Source organism: Pinus tabuliformis, chromosome 7 (genome assembly GCF_031772625.1).
Source record: "Pinus tabuliformis cultivar Carrire ecotype Pingquan chromosome 7, CPIR1, whole genome shotgun sequence".
Lineage (NCBI taxonomy): Eukaryota > Viridiplantae > Streptophyta > Pinopsida > Pinales > Pinaceae > Pinus > Pinus tabuliformis.
In genome coordinates, this window is record NC_142293.1 from 1,482,567,885 (window position 1) to 1,482,591,466 (window position 23,582).

At 37.0% G+C, this 23,582-nt stretch overlaps 1 protein-coding gene across 1 annotated transcript; it reads left to right on the forward strand.

The window, feature by feature from the left end:
- Positions 1-6,771: 6,771 nt before the first annotated feature.
- Positions 6,772-8,610, forward strand: LOC149253443 (F-box protein SKIP2-like). Its single transcript, XM_089456840.1, has one exon. It carries the CDS (start codon positions 6,805-6,807, stop codon positions 8,512-8,514), a length of 1,710 nt encoding a protein of 569 aa, XP_089312966.1. The 5' UTR covers positions 6,772-6,804; the 3' UTR covers positions 8,515-8,610.
- Positions 8,611-23,582: the final 14,972 nt, after the last annotated feature.

Consider the following 23,582-nt stretch of genomic DNA (forward strand, 5'->3'; position numbering starts at 1 on the left):
AAAATTGACAAAAAGCAATTAGTCGAATAACACCGTACCTGGAACAAAGCCGACCATTCAAATTCCTTCTTGTCTAGACCATATTCATTGACAACAGAGCCTGGAACAAGAACCACAGCTTCACCTAGGTCATCTCGGCCCAAATGACAAGGAAGTCACATGGTGCTCGAAACTGACATTTACAGGAATTTCCATAAAACCCATGCAGGTAAGAGAAACCCTCAGTATCACGGAAAAGCTTATAATTTTCACAAATGAAACATTTCATCCAATATATAAACAACAGAAAACGAACAACATCTAGTACCAATATAGCAAACCTTCAATTCAGCACTTCTTAACAAAGCAAATGAACTTAACACTAACTAAATGAACTTAACAGAGTTGTTAACAAAGCAACCTTGCGTTCTAGGAGTAATATCAGAGTCGAATATTCATACATCCATAACAGAATTACAAACTTAAACAAACATCATGGACCAAAGTAAACATACACATAAATTATACGAGCGAAAAACCTTGAATACACGCATAAGATAGGAAACCATGCAGTTACAAAACAGACTGCAATCTTCAATATTTTAACATTTCAAACAGTGCAAAAACCCTAATTTATTTAGATCTTCATGTGCAAAAACAGTTCAAACTACAAAAGACTGCCACTCAATCTGTACCAAGAACCATAGCTTCACCCAGGTCGTCTCGGCTCAAATGATAAGGAAGTCACATGGTGGTTGAAACCGACATTTACAGAAATTTCCATAAAACCCATGCAGGTAAGAGAAACCCAGAGTATCACGGCAGGCAGCAACCGCATTGTGTTTTCACCGCAGACAATACAACAAATACAAACGAAAAATCGCACAGATTGCAGAGCTAAACAACCAAGTAACAATGATAACCCAAAGGGCGCGAACAGGGTAAAACCCAAGCCAAGTAACTTTCCAGGATCTCGAGCAGGGACAGTTGTCCGCCGATAAGACCACCACAGCACATGCTGTAACCCAAGCCAATTGTAAATCAATCTGAATTTATTGCCAAATCAATTGTATACTGTCCGATTCATACGAGCGTTACACATCCGCTTGGGAGGTACGGGGCCACGTGCCCTTCACCTCGAACGATGCGAAGCGCGTAATAAGACCCCAAATCCTTTCCACCCCCAAAAACCTTGGTTCGACTTAGGTTATATCGCAAATATAATAAAAAATCGCGTCGGTCAACCCAAAGTCAGCGATCTATCGATCGCATATAGTCCCCAGCAGGGATCACGGAGTAACTGGACTATAAACCTAGAGTAACTGGACCATAAACCTACACAATGCAAAAATTAAAACCCTAACAAATTGACAAAAAGCAAGTAATACAAAAATTGACAAAAAGCAATTAGTAGAATAACACCGTACCTGCAACGAAGCCGAGCGTTCGAATTCCTTCTCGTCTAGACCATATTCATGCACAACCTAGCCTGTGCCAGTACCATGAGAAAATGTGCAAATGACGAAATTGGTTAACGAAGTCTACACACAAAACCCTCAGTATTCAACCAGAATGCCATTAACTTATAATGCTCAAATAACCATGGACTGTTGCATGCAGGTAACAGAAACCCTTAGTATTTAACCAGAATGCCATTAACTTATAATGCAGTAGCCGAACTTAACCTCTAAACAATACAACCAAGAATCACAGCTTCACGCAGACATTTACCCAACTTTCCATAAAATCCATGCAACTAAGACAAACCCTCAGTATTCAACCAGAATGCCATTAACTTATAATGTTCAAATAACCATGGAATCTTGCATGCAAGTAAGAGAAACCCTCAGTATTTAACCAGAATGCCATTAACTTATAATGCAGTAGCCGAACTTAACCTCTAAACAATACAGTAGCCGAACTTACCAAAGCGACAACACACAGTCGAGGGATACAAGCCGCACCTGGAACAACAGAACCGCAACCAAACGTTTGCGATAGAGTTAACCGAGCAGGCAGGAACCGCATTGTGTTTTCACCGCAGACAATACAACAAATACAAAGGAAAAATCGCAGAGACCGCAGAGCTAAACAACCAAGTAACAATAATAATCCAAATGCCATTAACTTATAATGCAGTAGCCGAACTTAACCTCTAAACAATACAACTAAGAATCACAGCTTCACGCAGACATTTACCGAAATTTCCATAAAACCCATGCAGCTAAGACAAACCCTCAGTATTCAACCAGAATGCCATTAACTTATAATGCTCAAATAACCATGGACTCTTGCATGCAGGTAATAGCAACCCTCAGAGCAGGCAGGAACCGCATTGTGTTTTCACCGCAGACAATACAACAAATAGAAAGGAAAAATCGCACAGACCGCAGAGCTAAACAACCAAGTAACAATAACAACCCAAAGGCCGCGAACAGGGTAAAACCCAAATAACCATGGACTCTTGCATGCAGGTAACAGAAACCCTCAGTATTTAACCAGAATGCCATACAGTAGCCGAGCTTACCAAAGCCACACCCAGTAGGCAGGAACCCCACCGCAGACGAAAAATCGCACAGACTGCAGAGCGAAACAAGCAAGTAACAATACCCGAGCAGGCAGCAACTCCACCGCAGACGAAAAATCGCACAGACTGCAGAGCTAAACAAGCAAGTAACAATACCAATCCAAAGGCCGCGAAGACGGTGAAACCCAAAGGCCGCGAAGACACTAAAACCCAAGCCGAACTTTCCAGCATCTCGACGAGCAACAGCTGGCCGCCGATGAGACCACCACAGCGCATGCCGACCACAGCTAAGACAAACCCTCAGTATTCAACCAGAATGCCATTAACTTATAATGCTCAAATAACCATGGACTCTTGCATGCACGTAAGAGAAAACCTCAGTATTTAACCAGAAGACAAACCCTCAGTATTCACAATAATAATCCAAATGCCATTAACTTATAATGCAGTAGCCGAACTTAACCTCTAAACAATACAACTAAGAATCATAGCTTCACGCAGACATTTACCGAAATTTGCATAAAACCCATGCAGCTAAGACAAACCCTCAGTATTCAACCAGAATGCCATTAACTTATAATGCTCAAATAATCATGGACTCTTGCATGTAGGTAACAGAGCAGGCAGGAACCGCATTGTGTTTTCACCGCAGACAATACAACAAATAGAAATGAAAAATCGCACAGACCGCAGACCTAAACAACCAAGTAACCATAATAACCCAAAGGCCGCGAACAGGGTAAAACCCAAATAGCAATGGACTCTTGCATGCAGGTAACAGAAACCCTCAGTATTTAACCAGAATGCCATACAGTAGCCGAACTTACCAAAGTCACACCGAGCAGACAAGAACCCCACCGCAGACGAAAAATCGCACAGACTGCAGAGCTAAACAAGCAAGTAACAATACGCGAGCAGGCAGGAACTCCACCGCAGACGAAAAATCGCACAGACTGCAGAGCTAAACAAGCAAGTAACAATACCAACCCAAAGGCCGCGAAGACAGTAAAACCCAAAGGCCGCGAAGACAGTAAAACCCAAGCCAAACTTTCCAGCATCTCGAGGAGGAACAGCTGGCCGCCAATGAGACCACCACAGCGCATGCCGACCACAGCTAAGACAAACCCTCAGTATTCAACCAGAATGCCATTAACCTATAATGCTCAAATAACCATGGACTCTTGCATGCAGGTAAGAGAAACCCTCAGTATTTAACCAGAAGACAAACCCTCAGTATTCAACCAGAATGCCATTAACTTATAATGCTCAAATAACCATCGACTCTTGCACGCAGGCCACATAGTAGCCGAACTTATCAAAGCCACACCGAGTAGGCAGGAACTCCATCGCAGACGAAAAATCGCACAGACTGCAGAGCTAAACAAGCAAGTAACAATACCCGAGCAGGCAGGAACTCCACCGCAGACGAAAAATCGCACAGACTGCAGAGCTAAACAAGCAAGTAACAATACCAACCCAAATGCCGCGAAGACAGTAAAACCCAAGCCGAACATTCCAGCATCTCGAGGACGGACACCTGGCCGCCGATCAGACCACCAGAGCGCATGCAACCACGTGCCCTTCACGCGCGCCACGTGCCATTCGCCTCGAACGATGCGAAGCGCGTAATAAGACCCCCAATCGTTTCCGCCCCCTAAACCTTGGTTCGACTTAGGAAATATGGCAAATATTTCCAAAAATTGCGTCGGTCAACCCAAAGTCAGTGATCTATCGATCGCTTATAGTCCTCGGCAGGGACTAATAATAAAAAATATATTTCCATCTATATTTTTTTTCTACTATTTAGTATAAGAGAGATGTGTAATTTACTAGTCAACATATAGATTACACATATCTAAAATAATAATGGTTACAAATCACTAGGAGATGTAAAATTCATTCCATGCTCACCACACATTTAACAATACTATTTAAAAGGTATATAATAATAACAAAAATTTCAATGCTAACTTTATATATAGAGAAATAAAGAAGTGAGTGTAATAGTTCTTGTTCTTTTGAAATGGTTTGATTTGCATATTAAGTAATATAATTTTATATTAACTTTATGGTAAAGAAATTTTATGATATTTTGTTTTTTTTGTTTTTTTGTAGTATAAGCTAGCCAGTAATTTTTCTATTATTCATTGTGTACTTTCATTAAAATATTGGAACATCCTAGTTAACTACTATTTCAATATGCACATGATACATAAATATACATATATAGAGAGAAAGCAAAAAAAAAAATATTATTGTGTACCATAGATAAAATGCCTCCTAAGTAGGTGGGATGTAGTATTTTTCAATAATATTTATCACAAAAAAAAGTGTGTATAAATACACACACAAAAAAAGAGATAGAGAAAGTGCTTCTATTACAAGATTTCTTATTCCCAATAAAAATGAGACTCCTTTTACAAATATTTCGATATCAATATTGTATTTTTGACATTGAAATAATATAATAAATACATAAAAAATATTAATAACAAAAGATCTTTCAATATTGAACATAAATATTAATTAAAGAAAAACATTTCAATGTTCACCATAAACCCAATATACTTAGTAATAAGATAATTGCATCAACATTATATAGAAAAATAAAATAATTAATACTAAAAAAATTCTAATTTCATCTATAACTTTTTTCTACTTTCAATAAAACATTTGAATATGCCGATTAACTAATATTACAATATGAAAGAGAAAAAAAATATATTATTATTTACCATAAATAAAATGCTTAATATAGAGTTCATGTGTAGTACTTTTCAATAATGTTTATAAGGGAAAAAAAATGTGGGTATCACACAGACCAAAAAAAGGAGAGATTGGAAAAAGTATTTCTATTATACACTTTCTAATTCCCAATATGAATGAGACATGTCAACATTGAGATTTTGACATTAAAATAATATAATAACTACATTAAGAGAATAAAAAATATTAATAATTAAAGATCTTTTAATATTGAATAGAAATATTAATTAAAGAAAAACATTTCAATGTCTTTCGTAATAACATAAATACATTATATAGAGATAAAGCTATTAATATTATAAACTTCTAATTTCACTCATAACTATTATCTTCTTTTTAGTATGAGGGAAATCTATAATCAACATGGGATTAACATGAGATTATACATGACATCTAAAATAATAATAATTACAAAATAGTTGTTAAGAACTAAAAGGAGATGTCAAATTCATTTCATGCAATATATATTAATAACAACAAACATTTTAATATTCACTTTATATATAAAGATAAAAAAATTGAATTTCAAATTTTTTTTTTTTTGAACTTTTGTAATAATGTTTCAATTTCAATATTATAACTATAAAAAAATGGGGGTAATTGTTTGAAAGTTTATGTTGTGATTTAAATTTGAAGAATAAGTTTTCTGAGTTTTATTCGGTGTTCATTTTTAATCAACATTTCAAGTCCAGACGAAGACCCATCGTCACCAAAAATTACCAAAAATTGATGAGACAAAAAAAAAGAAAAATACAAATTATATGGAATTGATATTTAATATTAAAAAAACTATTAATAACATTTTTTTTTAATATAGATTTTATATCTAATTAAAATATAAAGGAGAATTGTGGTTTCCTAGAATTATAGTTTTTTTAACCTTTAATACAAAATTGTATTTACAAATAATTGTATTTACAAATATTAATTATTTGTAAAATATAAATTATAAATAAAATATTATTATCATATAAAACAAGCAGGAAAATAGATGTATTATTATATAAAACAAGTGGAAAAATATAATATTACAATTATAACCTTTTATTAATATAATATTAATTTACAGAGCTTATAAAACCGTTTAAATTATTGTTTAAATAATTTTTAAAGAGTTAATTAAAAATTATACACAGTGAACAGAAAAAAAAGGGTTTAAAACTTGAATACACTTCCAGAAAACCAACGATCAGTCTCGAGAAGCTATCCAATGTCATATGTATCTATAAATGACATTTAAATCCCACAATCGCCATGCCCCACACAAGTCATGGCCATTGGCGATGACCAATGATGATGTATGGTGTGTTTTTTTAATACCGGTATTCGATCAGTGTATTTCACAGCGAATGAGATCGCTGAATTTTTCTAATTTTTCTAAGTCAACGCCAGGGATTCCGAGGCATGGAGGGAGGGGGAGCTCTGTTTTACAGCTTTTCAACATAAATCCACAATGTTTCTGGCAGTAGTTAGTAGTTGTTCAGACCACCATTATTTTCTGTAAATTTCTTCTTTCATAGAACAAAATAACAATGAAGAATAGCATGGAAATTGTCATGGGAAACAGAGGATTGTTGTCCCTCATCTTAACACCGCTGTCGGAGCCGCAGGATCGGTACTCGGCGTCCATGGTCTGCAGAGCCTGGAACCACGCAATTGAATGGGCTGTGCACAAGCTCAGTGTCAGGTCGACTGCACTCCTGCCTTCTCTCCTTCCCCGCTTCAAACATGTTAAGCACTTGCAACTCGATCAATGCTGTGATCAATTGCAGGACTCAGATCTCCAGTTGATCTCCGAATCCCTTAAAAGCCTACAGATATTATCCTTAGGGAGCCCTGAGCAGCCTCAGGTATGCATTTCAGATGAAGGGCTTGTGGGATTTGTGAAAATTTATACTATGCTCCAGGAGATTACCTTATCTTCAATACCCAATTTAACGGATTCTGGCATCGAGACCATCGCTAGGATTTGTAAGAGGCTTAGGTCTATCCATCTTCAGGATTGCAGGAATTTATCGGATGGTACACTTAACTCACTGAGAAATTGCAAGAATACCCAAGAGTTGAGTTTAACAGGTTTCTTTGGATTCAGTGCCTCTGGTTTGTCCAAGATAGGGAAGAATTGTCCAAAGCTTCTGAAATTCTCTCTAGATTTTGGGGACTACGTCCCTGGTACTCATTCCATCGACATTACCTCGGCCCTCACGTCTCTGGCTACCCACTGCTTACATCTCCAGATATTGTCTTTGAAGTTCCTGAAGGGGAACCTGAGAGAGCTGTCAGGGTTATCAACTTTGATTGCTCTGTTTATTAATACATACGGGGACCAACAAGCCTGTCCTGATTATTCGCTAGCAACCATTGTTGCAGCAAACAAAAATCTGAAGGAGTTTGTGTATTTCAACTGGTCCTCTCCTTTAAATGATGCTGCTCTACTCATGATTATACAGAACTGTAGAAAGCTTGAGAAGCTTTGTTTGGTAGCTAAGCTATTGACGGAGTCTGCCTTGCTTCATATAACCGATTGCAACGCTCTAACATCACTTGCACTCGATGGCTTCCATAGTGATGGGAAATGTCTGGCTCTGTTAAATTTCAGTGGGATGGAATTGAAGGAGTTCTCACTCAGGTCAGCATCGTTGGTCACAGATGCAGAATTGGAAACTCTACTTGTTTCCAACAGCAAGCTTGAAAGAATCAATCTCAATGGGTGCTTAGTACAAACTTCAAAGGGCTTCTCTGCAATTGGTCTCTGTAGTAATCTGCAAATCCTGGATCTCAGTTTTACAGCAGTAGATGATTTAAGCTTGGCTACTATAGCAAGCGGTGCTAAAATGATAAGGCATTTGAGCCTGGTTTGGTGCACAAATATCAGTAATTTAAAGGTCCTCACAAATTTCAGAGCATTAGAATATCTTGATGTCACCAATTGCAATTTTGTGACAGACGAGGGACTTGGCTTTCTTGCTACGAGCTGCAGTAAGTTGTGTCATCTAACCTTAGTATCGACAAGGATCACAGATGATGGATTAGCCAATCTTGCGAGTTGCAGTATGTTACGGTCTCTGGAAATTTATCATTGTGCAGGAATTCAAGGTCCTGGTTTGGGTATAATAGCATTATCATGTAAGCGGATTCGATCCATGGTCATAAGTCATCGATTCGAGGGCACAGCAATAGTAGACGAGCTGAGAAAACAATGTTGCGTGGTACGATTACTAGACGATGACGAACCGATATAAGAATCGTGGTCACAAGCCATTGCTTCAACGGCGCACCAGAATGAAGACAATGATTTACTGATAATTCCAGAATGGTAATTATATGTATTTGTTGTATCAGCAGTTAGGAAAGATGTAAATAGAATAATAAGTATTTCTCATGAGGCTTTGCGTAGGCTTTGGATTTTTAAATCATATTCCCCATCATATTTTTGTTTAAATATATTTTTTTTAATTTGAAATGGGTTTTACTTTGTATATATGGATTCAGCACTTTGAAAATCTTGTAGCTATATCATTTATTTTTGTTCAAATAGTTTTTTGTTGTTGTTTAAAATGGGTTTCTGCTATAAATATGAAATTAGCACCTTGAAAATCTTTTAATTTTTTAATTGTGGAGAGTTTTCAAATCAAATTTGTGATTCCAAAAAATTCTTGCGAGATTTTAAACTAATTAAACGAGAAACTATACCAAAAAATTATCTAAAATATAACCCAAATAAACTATCCCTTAAATGTATTACAAAATGTAATATGAATGTTGAATGTACTATCAAAAATAAGTTTTAAAAGAGTAATTCATTTCCACTTACAAATAGATTCTCATAACCTCTGTTTCATATAAAAAAAATATATATATATATTATTTTATTTTTAATAATATATAATATAATTTTGATTAAAATTAATTTTTTTATTATTTAAATTGTATTTTTACATAAACTAATTTGAATATTATACTATTGCAATTTAAAATTTTAAAACTCAATTATTTTAAAATTTTAAAATTTAATATTAAAATATACATTTTTACTAATGGTTGATTTAAATATATTTTATTAGTTCATTAAAAAAAACTAAAAAACAAACCAACAAAACAAAAGTTCATAATATCAGGTTTTCATTCTGGCACAAAAAAGGGCATTCTTTCCCATTTAAAAAGGTATTCAAAATCCTGTGAGTTATATGCTGATGGTTTCTAAAAGGAAATCTTACAAACATTTAGGTCAGCATAAAAATTTCATTTAAAACAATACACGGAGACCGCAAATAGATTCGTTTTATCATCTCTCAGGTTGATTTGTTTTCTCTTTTTTTCCCTCGCCAAGAATATAATTTTAATTTCGATGTAGAGTCAAATGTGGACTTAATGTATATTTTTATTTTTCTTTTAATAAGTATTTTATTTCAATATAATTTAACAAATTTGTAAATGTTAGTTTATATTAATATTAATTTATTTTATAAATATAATTGTATAATTATATTTCTCTCTGACGGCAGTGTTAGAGGCACCAGGCTTGAGTTGATATGGTCAGTACAATAGAATTCATTACAGCGGCATCCCACATGCTCAAGGCAGGGAGTGTGGTGTCTTCTACCTTGAATGCATGGGAGGTGGGCTGGCAAGGTGGTAGAGCGCGACATAAGGGAAGGTGGCAGTGTGGGAAGAGGCATTCGACATGCAGTGAAGGTGAATGGTACAGTGGAAAAGGCAAGAACTGCAAAGCGGAAGGGAGGCAAAGCAAACAAGTTGGCGGGCAAGTGTCGACTCTCAGGTATGTAGACTGGTCCTGGCTTCATTCAATTCATAAGTTCTCGCCGGGTTTAAGGGGAAATTCCATGAGGTGGTGGGAGAGTCGCTGGGGAGGAGGGAGAGGCATGAGGCCACCCCAACGAGGCTTAGCCCAGCCAAGGATGAGCCAGGGAAGGTAAGGGGAAGCTATAGCTTGGCTCTGTGCTATTTTTATTTTTCTTTCAAGCAAAAGATGGGGCTATGGCATGATTGATACCGAGCGGAGCTTAGAAACAAGACCTGATCTGAACGACCAGCCTGAGGGCATAGGGATTAATGGGCAAGCCCCGCTTGGGCGACTGTGTGTAACGGAGCAAGGCAAGGGAGAGTTGCAGGCAGGGGGTTGGGAGGCTAGCAGGGTGGGAAATTGGCTGAGCGAACCGGAGCAAATGTCGAGGTAGAACCATACGAGAGTAGACAGGGACCCTAGGTGGCTTGAGAGGCAGAGAGGTGAGCAGAAAGTGGATAGAAAATTGTCGGTAGAGGCAAGGGTTTGTGGGTATGATAGCACTAGCAATCCCTGGCTCCAGACAGGTCCGAGAGCTAGGTCATGGCCGCAAGGGGGTGACCAATCTCCGAACCTTGGCAAGGGCGAGAGGCATGGAAATAAACCAGGGGAATCTTGCTTGAATCCCACTTCCATTAGCCACCTATAGGCACAGGGATACCTTTTCTTGTCACAGGTTAGGCATGGCAGCGAAGTATGGTTATTGCAATTGTGTTGTGTTGAGATGAATGATTTAGTGCAACTAACAATGTTGAAATGTATATAGGTTACAATTCGACAAGGTATGGCTCAAGAAAGACGTGGTCATGGCCGCGGCAATAAGGGCTCGGAACCCCGGGCAACCAAACGACCAAGCATGATGGAAGGTCACAGGGGCCGTAAGTCCACCAAGCACTTCATAGCTGAGGCAGCCGCGACATACAAGGAGGAAAGAGATGAGGGTATCCGAAAGTTGATAGACGATTGGGAAGACAAGGTAAAGAATGAACTGGAACTGGATGATGAAATAGAAGTCTGGAGAACAATGGTGCCTCACCCATGGACCACAGGAGGCCAATTACACAATTCAAGGACACCCTGTACCTGTATTTTCTGATGAAAAGCCTGCTAGGCAAATCAATGGAGCAAATTTTTGTGGGGATGGTAGTTACAATGTAGGGCCTTCTCAACTACAAAAAAGACATGGAGAAGATCCTATTCCAGCTGCACAAACAGGACATTAGGATGGACCATATTGACCGACACATCCCTTACATTGTGGAGCTGTTCGGAATGCCAGAAGTAACTGTCGATGATCCTGCCCCAGTAGCCTTAATATCTGATGAGTAGAATGTCAAGAAAGATTAGTCTTCCTGTATTTAGTTTTTGTTTATGCAGATAGCATTTAAATTTCCATTTGTTTATGTTAATTGTCATAGTTATACAGCTTGTGGTCATGAGACTGAAATTTACCTAGCCTTGCTAGAAAGACTAAAGAAGTTATGTTTTTGGATGGCGTATAATGCTGACCGATGGCCAATTGACTTAGTTTCCCCTCGGGGCGAGTTGAGGCCACTAGGTAAAACTGTATGGTGTAAATTTGCCTTATATATATAATAGAAAATAGACGGTCCTGCTAAGCATTACAAATAATGTATAATTTATTTAAAAGAAATCTAATTTGTTTGCTTGTGGGTAACAAGTTTTTTACTTTTTTAAGTCTAATTTAAATTTATGAATATGAATTTTCATCTTTATATATATATATATATATAGATTGCATGGTAAGAAAAATAGAGTTAAATTTTTTCTACTCTTGTTTTTTTTTTCGATGCAATTTGCATTGTTATTATAAGATTTTTTTAACTCTTTTTTACCAATTTTTTTTTTTTTTCTTCTTCTTTTTACTTTGTTTAATCATTTTTCTTTTTATTTTTTTCCTTTTTAAGTTTTCTTTCCTTTTTCTTTCTTTTTCTTACTATAATCTTCATACTAAGACTTGAACTTTGAGGTGTATATGTATTTAGGGTGAAAGAGGGTGAATATGTATTTTTTTCCCTGGCCAAGAATATAATTTTTTATTTTGATGTAGAGTCAAATGTGGACTCAATATATATTTTTATATTTCTTTTAATAAGTATTTTATTTCAACATAAATTAAAAAAATTTGTAAATGTTAATTTATATTTATATTAATTTGTTTTATAAATATAATATATATAATAATGTATAATTATATTTAAAAGAAATCTAATTTGCTTGCTGGTGGATAACAAGCTTTTTATTTTTAAATCTAATTTAAATTTGTGAATATATATATATATATATATATATATATATATATATATACGCACCAAAGGAAAAAAGAATTTGTATTTTATGTATACAGTAAACAAGAGTTTAAATATAGCTTAATTGAAAAAAAATAATAAAGATAAAGATTTCATGACAAAAATAAAACAATTAATAAAATATTGTATTATTGAATGTCAACACCTAAAAGTAAAAAATATGACTAATATTGTTTATATTAACATAGATTTATCTATTTGTGTGTGCTATATATATATATATATATATATATATATATATATATATATATAATTGTTTATAATTAAATTGATTAAAATATGTTTTCAATATAATAATAAGTCACCCTAAATTGAAAATATTGTGAAAAAGATATAATTCATGAAAATATAAATAATAGAAAAAACAAAAAGAAAAAATCAAAAAATAAAATAAAATGGAAATAAAAATAAAGACAAAAAATTAGTAACTAGTAGAAATGGAAGTTACTAAAGAACCCATAATAATATCTCAACCAATCACGTTATAAATAAATAAATTTAAATAATAATAAAAATTGAATTCCTAATGTTAAACCATAAGTAAGCGTTATATTTTTTTGGCAAAAAACAAACTAATACCTAGTCAAAGGCAAAACTCAAATGCGTTATACCATTTCACATACACATGTGTATTCTAATTATTTATATCTCATTGAATTCCAACGAATTATGCTAATTCATATACAAAGTTTTTCATCACTATCTGTCATCAAACTATCTCCAATCAATTTTGATCTACAAAGAACTTTAGAAAAATTAAGTGAACATTCTCTGCCCACTTTATATCACAAATCGAAATTTCAAAAAAATGGTGGGATCTCTTTGACATTAGTTGTATGCTTTGTATCCACAAATATATAATGGGGAGCACCCGTATATCATTATGCTTTGTATCCACAGATATATAATGGGGACCACTCGTATATCATTAGAGGAGACCTATCACTTAGCATAGGGTACACTAAATTGACCTCCATAGTCCACTAAATATATTTGTCCTTCAAAATTTTCCTATCATAGAAAAATAAATATCACATAGTTGCAGTCCAAAAAACTAATTAATATGATTTGATTTTCAATCTTTTGGTCCTGTAAATGTGGATACTTATGCCCTGTTTCGTTTCTTGGAATTCCCATTGGCCTTGTGTTAGTGCTAGACCTATTTCTAAAAGTGCATTAGATTCTTAGCGGCTTAACCTACAGAAATGACAAAAAGATATGTAAGTAAAATGTCTTGATATGTGTACAATAGTTCTAGTAGAGAGGAAGAAGTGTGCAATTTTCAGCTTTGATTTCCCATTCATCTATTTTACCATATTCATAGAATCTCCATATATGTTCAGAATTGTGATATCAAGGTATTCAGCTTGTTGCAAAAGAAGTTTGAGGGCAGATAAATCAACGTGATTATTTGTTGATACCCCAAGATTGTAGGAAAATGAGTATAAGTTTGAATTAGAGAGTTAAAGTTCCCCCCTTCTACACTTATGGAGAGGGTGTGCTAAGCACCACAATCGAAGAATTCCCAAGGTCTTTCATTGGAGATTGGAAGTGCTACATGGGGGTGGCTTTTTGGAGACATAGGCCCCTAAGCATGGAGTCTTCCAAGGCTAGACTATTGCATACCACACAAATAGATGATTGTCCTCGCTCCTCAAAGATGGCTCCATTTATTTCTATCCATATTCCCCAACAGATTACTAGGGGGGAATTTCAATGTACCATTGAGTTATTTACAAAGCCATGCCTTTAGACAATACTCCACTACGGGGCCATCCCATTGGTATTTCTTTGGTGCTTTTATGAATTTAATTCTATACACCTATGGAGAAAGGGAACTGAATAAAAATGTGTGAGATTGATTCACTATTAGAAAAATAGAGTGGACAACTATTAGGACCATAAAAGGAGTCCTTTTGGAGGATATCCTAGGTGGGGGCCTTATTCCTTACAAGTAGCCACATGTAAAGTTTTGATTTTGGTGGGAGTTTTAGTTTCCATAATTTATTTTCCCACCATAAATCGGGGAGACCATTAGGAGACATTATCATCAAGAGGTATCCATTTTTTGGACCACATGTTGGTGGGAGCCAAAGACCATATCAGATGGTCCTCGGTAAGGGATATAGACACAAAAAATTGAATCGAAAATGTAGTATATCTTGTCCATTCCTTGGCCTGTGCACCCTCTAAATACAAATCTTGAGCCCTTAACCAAGTATGAGGGCTAAATATTTCCGTTCTCATGGAAATATGTTGAATATAGAAATATCCTCTTTCATTGAGGAATTAGATAAGCTCAGTTGATAGAATGTGCTTATCCATGTAGTTTATCCATAATTCCCCACCTATAAGATGTTTAAATCCACCTCTCGTCCTCCATCTAAGGCCTCTCATAATGATTTCCAAATAAATAATGATCGTTTTCCAAACAATATCCATTATTAGATGCTTTCCTTAGCTCCCTGAGAGAATTTGTTACATATCTTAGGGAGATTAATTTGTTTATGATTACCTATGACCTATAGGCCCTGTTCCTGGATGATTTTCCATGCTCCTTTAGGTGCCATGAATTTCATAAAAAAGGTAAGGTATTTGAAGCCCCAACCTCCCAAAGCTTTTGGGTGAGAAATGGATGTCCAAGTCGTTAAAGAAAAAGGTCTCTTCTCTAGTTACCCTACCCAAAGGAATCTCATTGAGATTTATTTTATTTTCTCAATCATATCCTCGGGGATCTAGGATAATGAGGTCCAGTAGGATAGAATGACCTCCATAACAAACTTACATAAAATAATCCTACCTTCCCTTGATAACCATATGTTGCTCTAGATCCTTATTCTAGTCTCCACTTTTTCTATAATCTAAGAGAAATCTTGCTTTTTGTAGTTATTTGGTTTTTGGAAAAACACAAGTTATTTCATAGGATTACCTAATGGGGAGGAAGGATTTTGAACAATTCCCTACACCAACTCTAAATATTGAAGGTACAAAGCATTCCCACATAAGGAATATTTCTCTTAGCTTATAATCATGCTTGTGGCATGTGAGAAGGAGTCTAGATTTTAATTCAATGCATGTACATTGCCGTATTCCAAGGCTAGAAAAAAACGATATCATCGGTAAATAAAAGATGTGATATAGAGCATGTCCTAAAGATTTCAATTCCTTTTAAAGGTCGTCTCCTTCTAGCATCCAGCAAAGCCATACTTAAATCCTCAACAACTAAGAGGAAGAGTGTTATTTTTATATATGTTTAATAAATTATTATTTTATGAAAAAACAATTAATGTTTTCTTCCTTGCATATGGAGTAAAACAATAAGTCAAAACGGTTATTCTTCTTGTTCCTTAAAGTCTTTCTTTAATTTAAAACTTTTAATTTTTTTATTGTAAAGTATTGCAAAAATTAAAAGTTTTATTTATTTATTTATTTTTTGGTCTACAAAAGAATCATAACCTTTTACTAAGAGATAAAAAGTTACACGTGCACATGAAAAAAACATTTCTTCTGTTGTTCTAAAAGATAAAAAACGAGAAAAAAAAGAAGTTTTTTCCATAAAGACAACACATAGATATATAAGAGAATGAGGCAAATTAACCTCCTCATGAAAAATGTCTAATCAAAATATTTAGGATTGATCAGTCATATAAGTATCTGATATAGGAAAAGTATTTTTATACATCTCCTTCATATATGATAGACTGACATGATAAAAGTAAAAGTTGTTCATTGAGATAAAACCATATTAAACTGTAACGGAAGACTTTATATGTCAATGAAAGGCTGATGTGGATAAGTTTGCACTGCCCCCTCTATATGGTCACTAACCTGCCATACGCCCAACACCTATCAAGCACCCTACCTAGATAGAAGGTCTACATGTATATTATGTTCCCTATAGATGTGGAAACAAGTTAAATAATCAAAATATTGTTTTAATAGTTGAATTTCCTCTAGAATAAGTAACAATATATGGTTATGAAATCTTTGGACAACATTAAACCAATTGAACACATTTAAGTAGTCTCAAAACATATGTAAGGACCTTCATTCCAAGTTCCATGCCCAACATAACAAAACTTTTATGGATAGTAACTATGTGTACTTATTTGTGCCTCTCCCTAGGCCTAGTTTGGACTTCATGAGGTGTTGTCTACTAAGGTGAAGGATAATCCCTCCTCTGCATAAAACATTTTCATTTGTTTCTCTGTCAAAGTATGTCCATGGAATTTGGTAATTAATTTCCTCCTCAACTATAGTCTAGGGAGCTATAATCGACTATTTCAAAGGATGTAGTGAGTAGATCACAATGATTTCTAAGGCAATGAAAGTAGGGTTAGTGGCTCAGTTTCAAAATACAACTTTCTTCCTACCTAACGAGATGTCGCAATAGAGAATGGGGGGGATTTTCCTGAAATTTTCATCATGTGCTAATTATGACAATGTTTGCTAGGCTTCCTCAATGTTTTTTGCTCTCCAATCCAGGTTACATCCCAACATTTATTTTGTGATCTCTAAGATGATGGAAGACAAAGAAAAATGTAAGAAAATATGGTTGACCAATTCTTCCACATATTTGAATAAGATGCACCATCCAGGGTCTTGCTTTTATATTTTTTTAAGGTTATCCCATTTTGGGATTATACCTCTGATAATGTACCAAAGAAATAGCCCAGATTTAGTTGGGCATGCAAGCTTCCATATTTTTTTCCACCACTATATTTTTTCATTTTGCATCTGAGATGCAATTTGAAAGCTATATTGATATTTGGGAGAGTAATTACTTGAGGGTGTGTGGACCCAGTGAAGGTAATCTTCATGGTATTTGATTAGGAAATGTGATCTTTAGATAACTGCAATATATTCTTGTGAAAGTCTCGCGAACTCTCCATTTAGACTAAGTTGACCTACATTCTTCCACCCCTGGGACAGAGGGAAGTCTTTTCTTCATCCATAGCCTGGCTTAAAAATTTTATCCCCTGTTCATTTTTACATGCCACCATCTCTGAGTCAATGCTAATTTGGGATTTTTCTCCATTGCCTACATGTCAAGCCAAACCCATTCCAACTGAATTAAATGATTTTGTTGCCACTTTCCAGATTGCTGACGAGTTTGGTACTCTTTTATTCGACTTCCTTATCCATTCTTCTACACAAATGGGGAGAATATACACTATGGTCACCAATATAGTCCAAATATTTTTTGTTGTGCAGATTCTCCATCTTGATTTGGCTGAAAAATATCTTGCAAAATTTGGTAATTTTTTTAGCTCCCATCCTCCCCATGATTTTGGTAGGGCGATCATATCCCATGTGACCCATGGTAGAACATATTCTCCCTTGGCCCTTGCCCATAAAATTATCTTGTATAACTTCCTAACGTCTTGAAGAATTCCTTTGAGGACACATGTGAGAGCCATCCAATAGACTGGAATTTCCTGTTACATAAATTTGATCAGAACCAATCTTCCTGCCCTCGCGATCCACTTGAAGTTCTATTGTCCAATACTCTTATCTACCTTTTCTAGAAGCGACATCCAATCCACCTTCTTATATGAATTAGTTTTTAAATGAAACCTAAGATATTTGAAACTTTCCCTAAACTAATTCTCCTCAAAATGTAGAAATCTCTGTGCCCTTAGAATTTTTCTCTGAGATAGTCCATCATATTTGAGTGTTTACTTCTAAATATTTATAATTATACCTGTAGATTTTTGAAAGAGTTCCAAGGCTTCTTTTGGAGACTGCAAATCTTTTTTGGACCTATTGCCAAAAATCAAGATGTTGACATTCACATAAAAAAGGTGGGTAATGAATGAATTACTTGCAACTTCAGTTCCCCAAAACGCATGATCTAGGTGGATATTGGTGGTCACCCACCAATTCCACTTGGACCCCCACCATTGTTTCTTTCAGTTTTTCAGTTTCCTTAATTGTAGTACAATTTACTATTTTTAGCTGTTTTTTGGGTCCTAAACTTCCGGAGCCATTTTGAGGCCCTAAACGACGTTTTTTTGGAAATCTACCACCAATGGTAGGTTAAAAGAAACATCTTTTTCGTTGTATTCCTGGAAGAGATATTTCCAATGGGGTATCATGCGAGTCAAACGGAGATAATATGACCAAGTCACGACCTAGGGAAGTTGGCTATCCAACTAACCCCAACAGGGCCCATAAACGCTTAGTGTTACATCTCCTCGGTTTAGGGTTTTGGTTGTTTAGGGTTTGCTCTTATTTTTCAATAGTAAAAAGGCCCTTGAGCCTCATTGTAATGCAGTTTAGAGGATGTAGCCGTGACATCTCTTCTCAGAGATAAGCTACCATCACCTAAGCTATTTTATTTCCACTTCTGTTTGTAAGCATATTTTAGTATTTTACATTAATGAAATGAAGTATTATTTCTAGTGCATCTTTGTATTTATGGTTATGTCTGTAGATTGTTGCATTCCTGTTTAAATCCAGATCAATGGTGTTAAAGCGGTCTGCTCTTTCTCTGTTTTTCTTTGCATGTCGCCAATGAGGTCGGGATATAAGGAGTTAGGGCTTGAACTGGTCGAACCTTTGCAAGACCAGCCTCGCAAATCCCGACGGCCTCCCATGGTGGATGAAAAGAAAGACGAGGCGATAGGAGGTCCTATCAAAATCTTGCTCGAAGAGGCCCTCGAGCGACAAAGGAACACGATGATGGACAACTTTTCCCACATCCTTCAGCGGCTACCTAGGGGTGACACGTCTACTTCCAATAGATACTCTAGAAGTGCCACACCCTTTAAGGTACAAGTTAAATTTGAAATTCCCATATTTGAGGGTCAGATAGATGCAGACGTTGTCGATAAACGGTTAAATAAGCTAGAAGGGTATTTTTATGTTCATGATTTTTCTGGGCGGGAAAATATTACTTTCGCTCTTCTCAAAGCCCCCCCCACATGTCAAGGACTTGTGGGAAACCTACCATGAGCAGAAGGATGAAAGTATGGCCCCACTGTTTTCAGCCATACCCACTTGGAATTCATTCCCGGATGCCATTAAGGAGAAGTACTACCCTGTGAGATGCTATGAGGATAAATACATAAAGTAGATCATGCTGCGGCAGGGAAGGGACCAAGACATGTTGGATTTTACCAATATTTTTCATACCCTTCACACAAAGTTGGGTATCAAGGATTCTGAGCAGCATTTGGTACTCAAATACCATGGCTTCCTACACAAGTACATCCAGGATGAGATCGAGTTCCTAGACATCTCCTTGCTCGACACGACGTACTAATATGCTGCTAAGATCGAGCAGAAGTTTAAACAAAATAAATGAGACTTTGGATCCGCGAATCTGAAACAAGGGAAAGGTGCCTCCAAACCATAGAACAAAGGAAACATCCATGGCAGGGTGGCCCAAGAGAACCTTCTGAAGCCGCAAGCAAAGAAAAACACCATGAAGTCAAAGAAGGACACGGGAAGGTGGTGTGAGTTCCATAAGAGCTCCACTCGCAACACAAGTGAGTGTCGGTCCAAGTGGTCACTAGGGGCCAAGCTAAAGGCTTCTCTGACTCTGAGTCAGAACCCGACAAGGGGAATGGCAAAGGGAAGTAGATTATTGATGCAAAGCCTAACGCCATCGTCACCACCATGAAGATCTAGAAGGAGGAACCTTAAGATCCAAAGGAGGAGGAGTTTCGCTTCCACTCCCAGATGTGGGTAAAGGGTTCCCCACTACAGTTCATTTTCAATAGTGGAAGCCAAAAGAATCTCATTTCGGCAGAGGTCGTGAAGCAGCTAGGCTTATCGACCACAGCACATCCCCAGCCATGCACCATCGGGTGTCTTCACCAAGGATGATATCTTCTCATGAGCCAACAGTATTGCCTTCCATACAACATCACGCCCTTCAAGGATGAGGTAATATGCGACGTTCCCCCCCTTGATTTTTGTGATGTATTATTAGGCCAACCGTACTTGTGGAAGCGACATGTTGTGTATGAGTCAAGGTCTCGCGATGTTATTGTTACTTTGGGAAATAAGTTGTACAAGATACCGGAGGTAGCACCGCCTACTACCATCTCTTTGGTTACTGCAAAACAATGCAGTAAGCTCATTTGAAAAAATGGAAAATTTGTTTTTATGATGATACGCCCTCAGGGAAAGAAGAAGATGGTGTCCATGACCTCCAAACAGGGCCCCTCTGAATGAAAACAATAGATGGACAAGGTCATGGAGGAGTAGGAGGACATCTTCACCTTCCCCACAGGGGTGTCTCTGCACTATCAGGTCAAGCACTCATCGATCTGACCCTAGGTGCGCCACTACCCAATGGACCAATCTATTGGCACTCCGTTCTGGAGAACGACGAAATCAAGAGATAGACTCAGGAGCTACTACAGAAAGGTCACATCTGATTGAGTTCATCATCCCATGGGAGCCTGATCGTGTTGGTACAGAAGAAGGATGGGACTTGGAGACTCTGTATTGACTATTGGGCGCTGAACAAGATCACTATCTGGAATAGGTACCCGATCCCACAGATTGATGACCTTCTGGACCAACTAAAGGGGGAAAAATATTTCAGCAAGATCGACTTAAAGTCAGGATATCACCAGCTACCAATCGAACCCTTCGATGTGTGGGAGACTACCTTCAAAGCCAAGGAGGTCCTTTTCAAATGGTTGGTTATGCCTTTCGGGTTGATGAATTCTCCTACAACCAGCTATTCACCAACTCATTTGTAGTGGTATACATGGATGACATCCTAATCTTCAGCCAGAGTTAGGAAGAGCACCTCCACCACATCTGACAGGTTCTCCAAACACTGCGGCAACACAAGCTATGTGACAATTTGGAGAAATGCACTTTTGGCATGACCCAAGTTCAGTATATGGGATACATTATTGATGAACGGGGGGTGCATGTGGATCCAGCCAAGATCCAAGTCATTCGAGATTGGCCATCTCCAACCACTCTGACAGAGTGGTGAGCCCCAGTATTGCAGCAATAATGCTACAACTCTTGGAACTCCCTTCTTTAATTTTATCAACCCAGTAGTTCGTAACAAACTTGGAAGCGACAGTGCTGTATGCACAAGTACCAGCTCTTGCCGCGGCTGTCACTTGGTCAGCTGGCACAAGTTCGCTAGGAGCTTAAGCCAACTTCTATGAGCACTTAGAAGAAGCTTTTTAACTGATGGACGAAAGCTAACTCAAATAAGGCTAATCTACTTGCAGAAAGAAACTGGAAAGCTGAAAGGAAACGTAAACCCTAGCAAACCCTAATTTTACCAGCTAGCCCTACTGATGCAAGAAAGACGATGCAAGCTACTGAAAGAGATGCCATTGACTTCTAGGAAGGTAAAATGCAGGTGTTTAAGCTACTTCTATAGTAACATCTGAAAAAAACATCTTTTTGTATTTTTGAATAAGTTGTCAGAATTATCATGCATGCGATTTAACTGTTTTTTACTGTGCAGAGGTGGATTGGTGAGAGGAAATGCTTGGAGGAGGTTGGGAAGGTTCAGAGAGGGCCTAAGGGGTCCCTAACACCCTTCCAGAGAGTTTCACAGAGTTTGGCTATCAAGAAACCTCATTCGTGAGCTTCTACAGGAAGTCTGCAGGGGTTCTACAGGATGTTTTGGAATTTCTACATGATGTTCTGTAATTTTTCTACAGGATGTTCAGAAATGGGATTTTGGAGGATGGATGGAGGAAGAAAGATGAAGGAGTGGGTATGGAGGTGAGATAGGGGTGTGAGGATGTCCAAGACTTGGTGAATGAGGCTGAAGAGTGGCTAAGGCGATTGGGTTGGTTCAAAGATAAGAGAAGCAATGTTGCACAAAAATATGGGAATTAGGGAAAAGTGAGCAAATGGCGAACGTGAAGCAAGAATCCGAGTCAGAGGATGAAGCAGGTGGGATTGATGGAGAATGGGCAGATAAAGAAGGATAACAGGTGCTCTGCAAGTTGTTTTTCAAATTAGACAAATGAAGACTTGGGAAATCAAGAAGCTAATTACTTTGACCTAATCTGACCTAGATAACAGCAAAGAAATGGAACAGAAGTTTATTTGCACTGAAACCATGTATACTAACTATGCAACGAAGCAATCAAGAATCTGAACATGTAACCAACTTCTGCAAATAAAAATCAAACACTAATGGTTGCATGGCGAAGCAAAGATAGTGTTTTTGGTGGCAGCAAGGTCACCTTGATCCCAGCTCCTGATCCCACTGAGGGAGAGGTGAAATCAGAGGTGCTTGATGGCCCTTTTTTGAGGATCTTCTATGTTATTAACCTATCAAATCAATCTGAACATGAAAATCCATTTTAATCATCAAAAGAAACCTAAACAACAAAACAAGATTTAAATCTAAATAGCAGATTTTATTCTAAGAATGCAGCAAAAACACATAAAGATAAACAAAGGAGGTACTGGGCACTTGAGATGGGCCCAACCCCAAGAGCTATAGCCTCCTAAGAGAGATTTAGAGCTGGTGCAAAACTGGATTCATCTTTATTGATCAAAAGAATAGTTACATTCCAAAAACTGTCCACAAGGAAAACTTGAAAATGTGCTGAAATGCAGAGCTAAACTAGTGCCTAAAAAATGACTAAAAATCGAACTACAAACTAGCTAACTTTTGCCTACAAAGTGACTAACTGAAATGAGGCCCTAAGCCCTCTTATTTATACAAATTGAGGACCCCAACAGCCCTCCTAAACTTTAGGAACTCAACTGCCAAAACTTGTAGTTAACAACACTTTTACTAGCACTTGCTCGGCTGCCCTTGTGATAATCGATTTGGTGGCCCTTGAACTTCGATCTGATGGTGGAGAATTCGAGGTAAGGGCCCATAAATGAAGGGGACACCTTCCTACAAATCCTCTCCCTTGTTCTTCCACGAATTTGGCTGCCAAGTGCTCATTAAAACCTTTGATTTTGTCTCAAAATTGACTAAAAATCTGCACAAAGCACCCATTAGACTTGTTGGCATAATGACTAACCCAGTTCACTCTATTAGCATAAATATAATAAAAAACATGCAATAAACTAATGAGAATGGTGGATTATGTCGAATTAGGAGGCTAAATGAGCCCATATATTTATCCATTTTTGGGGCTCATCATCACCCCCCTACTGAAAGTGTTGCTCATCCTCTGAGCAACTAATCTATCTCCTCATCTTTGATGGCCCT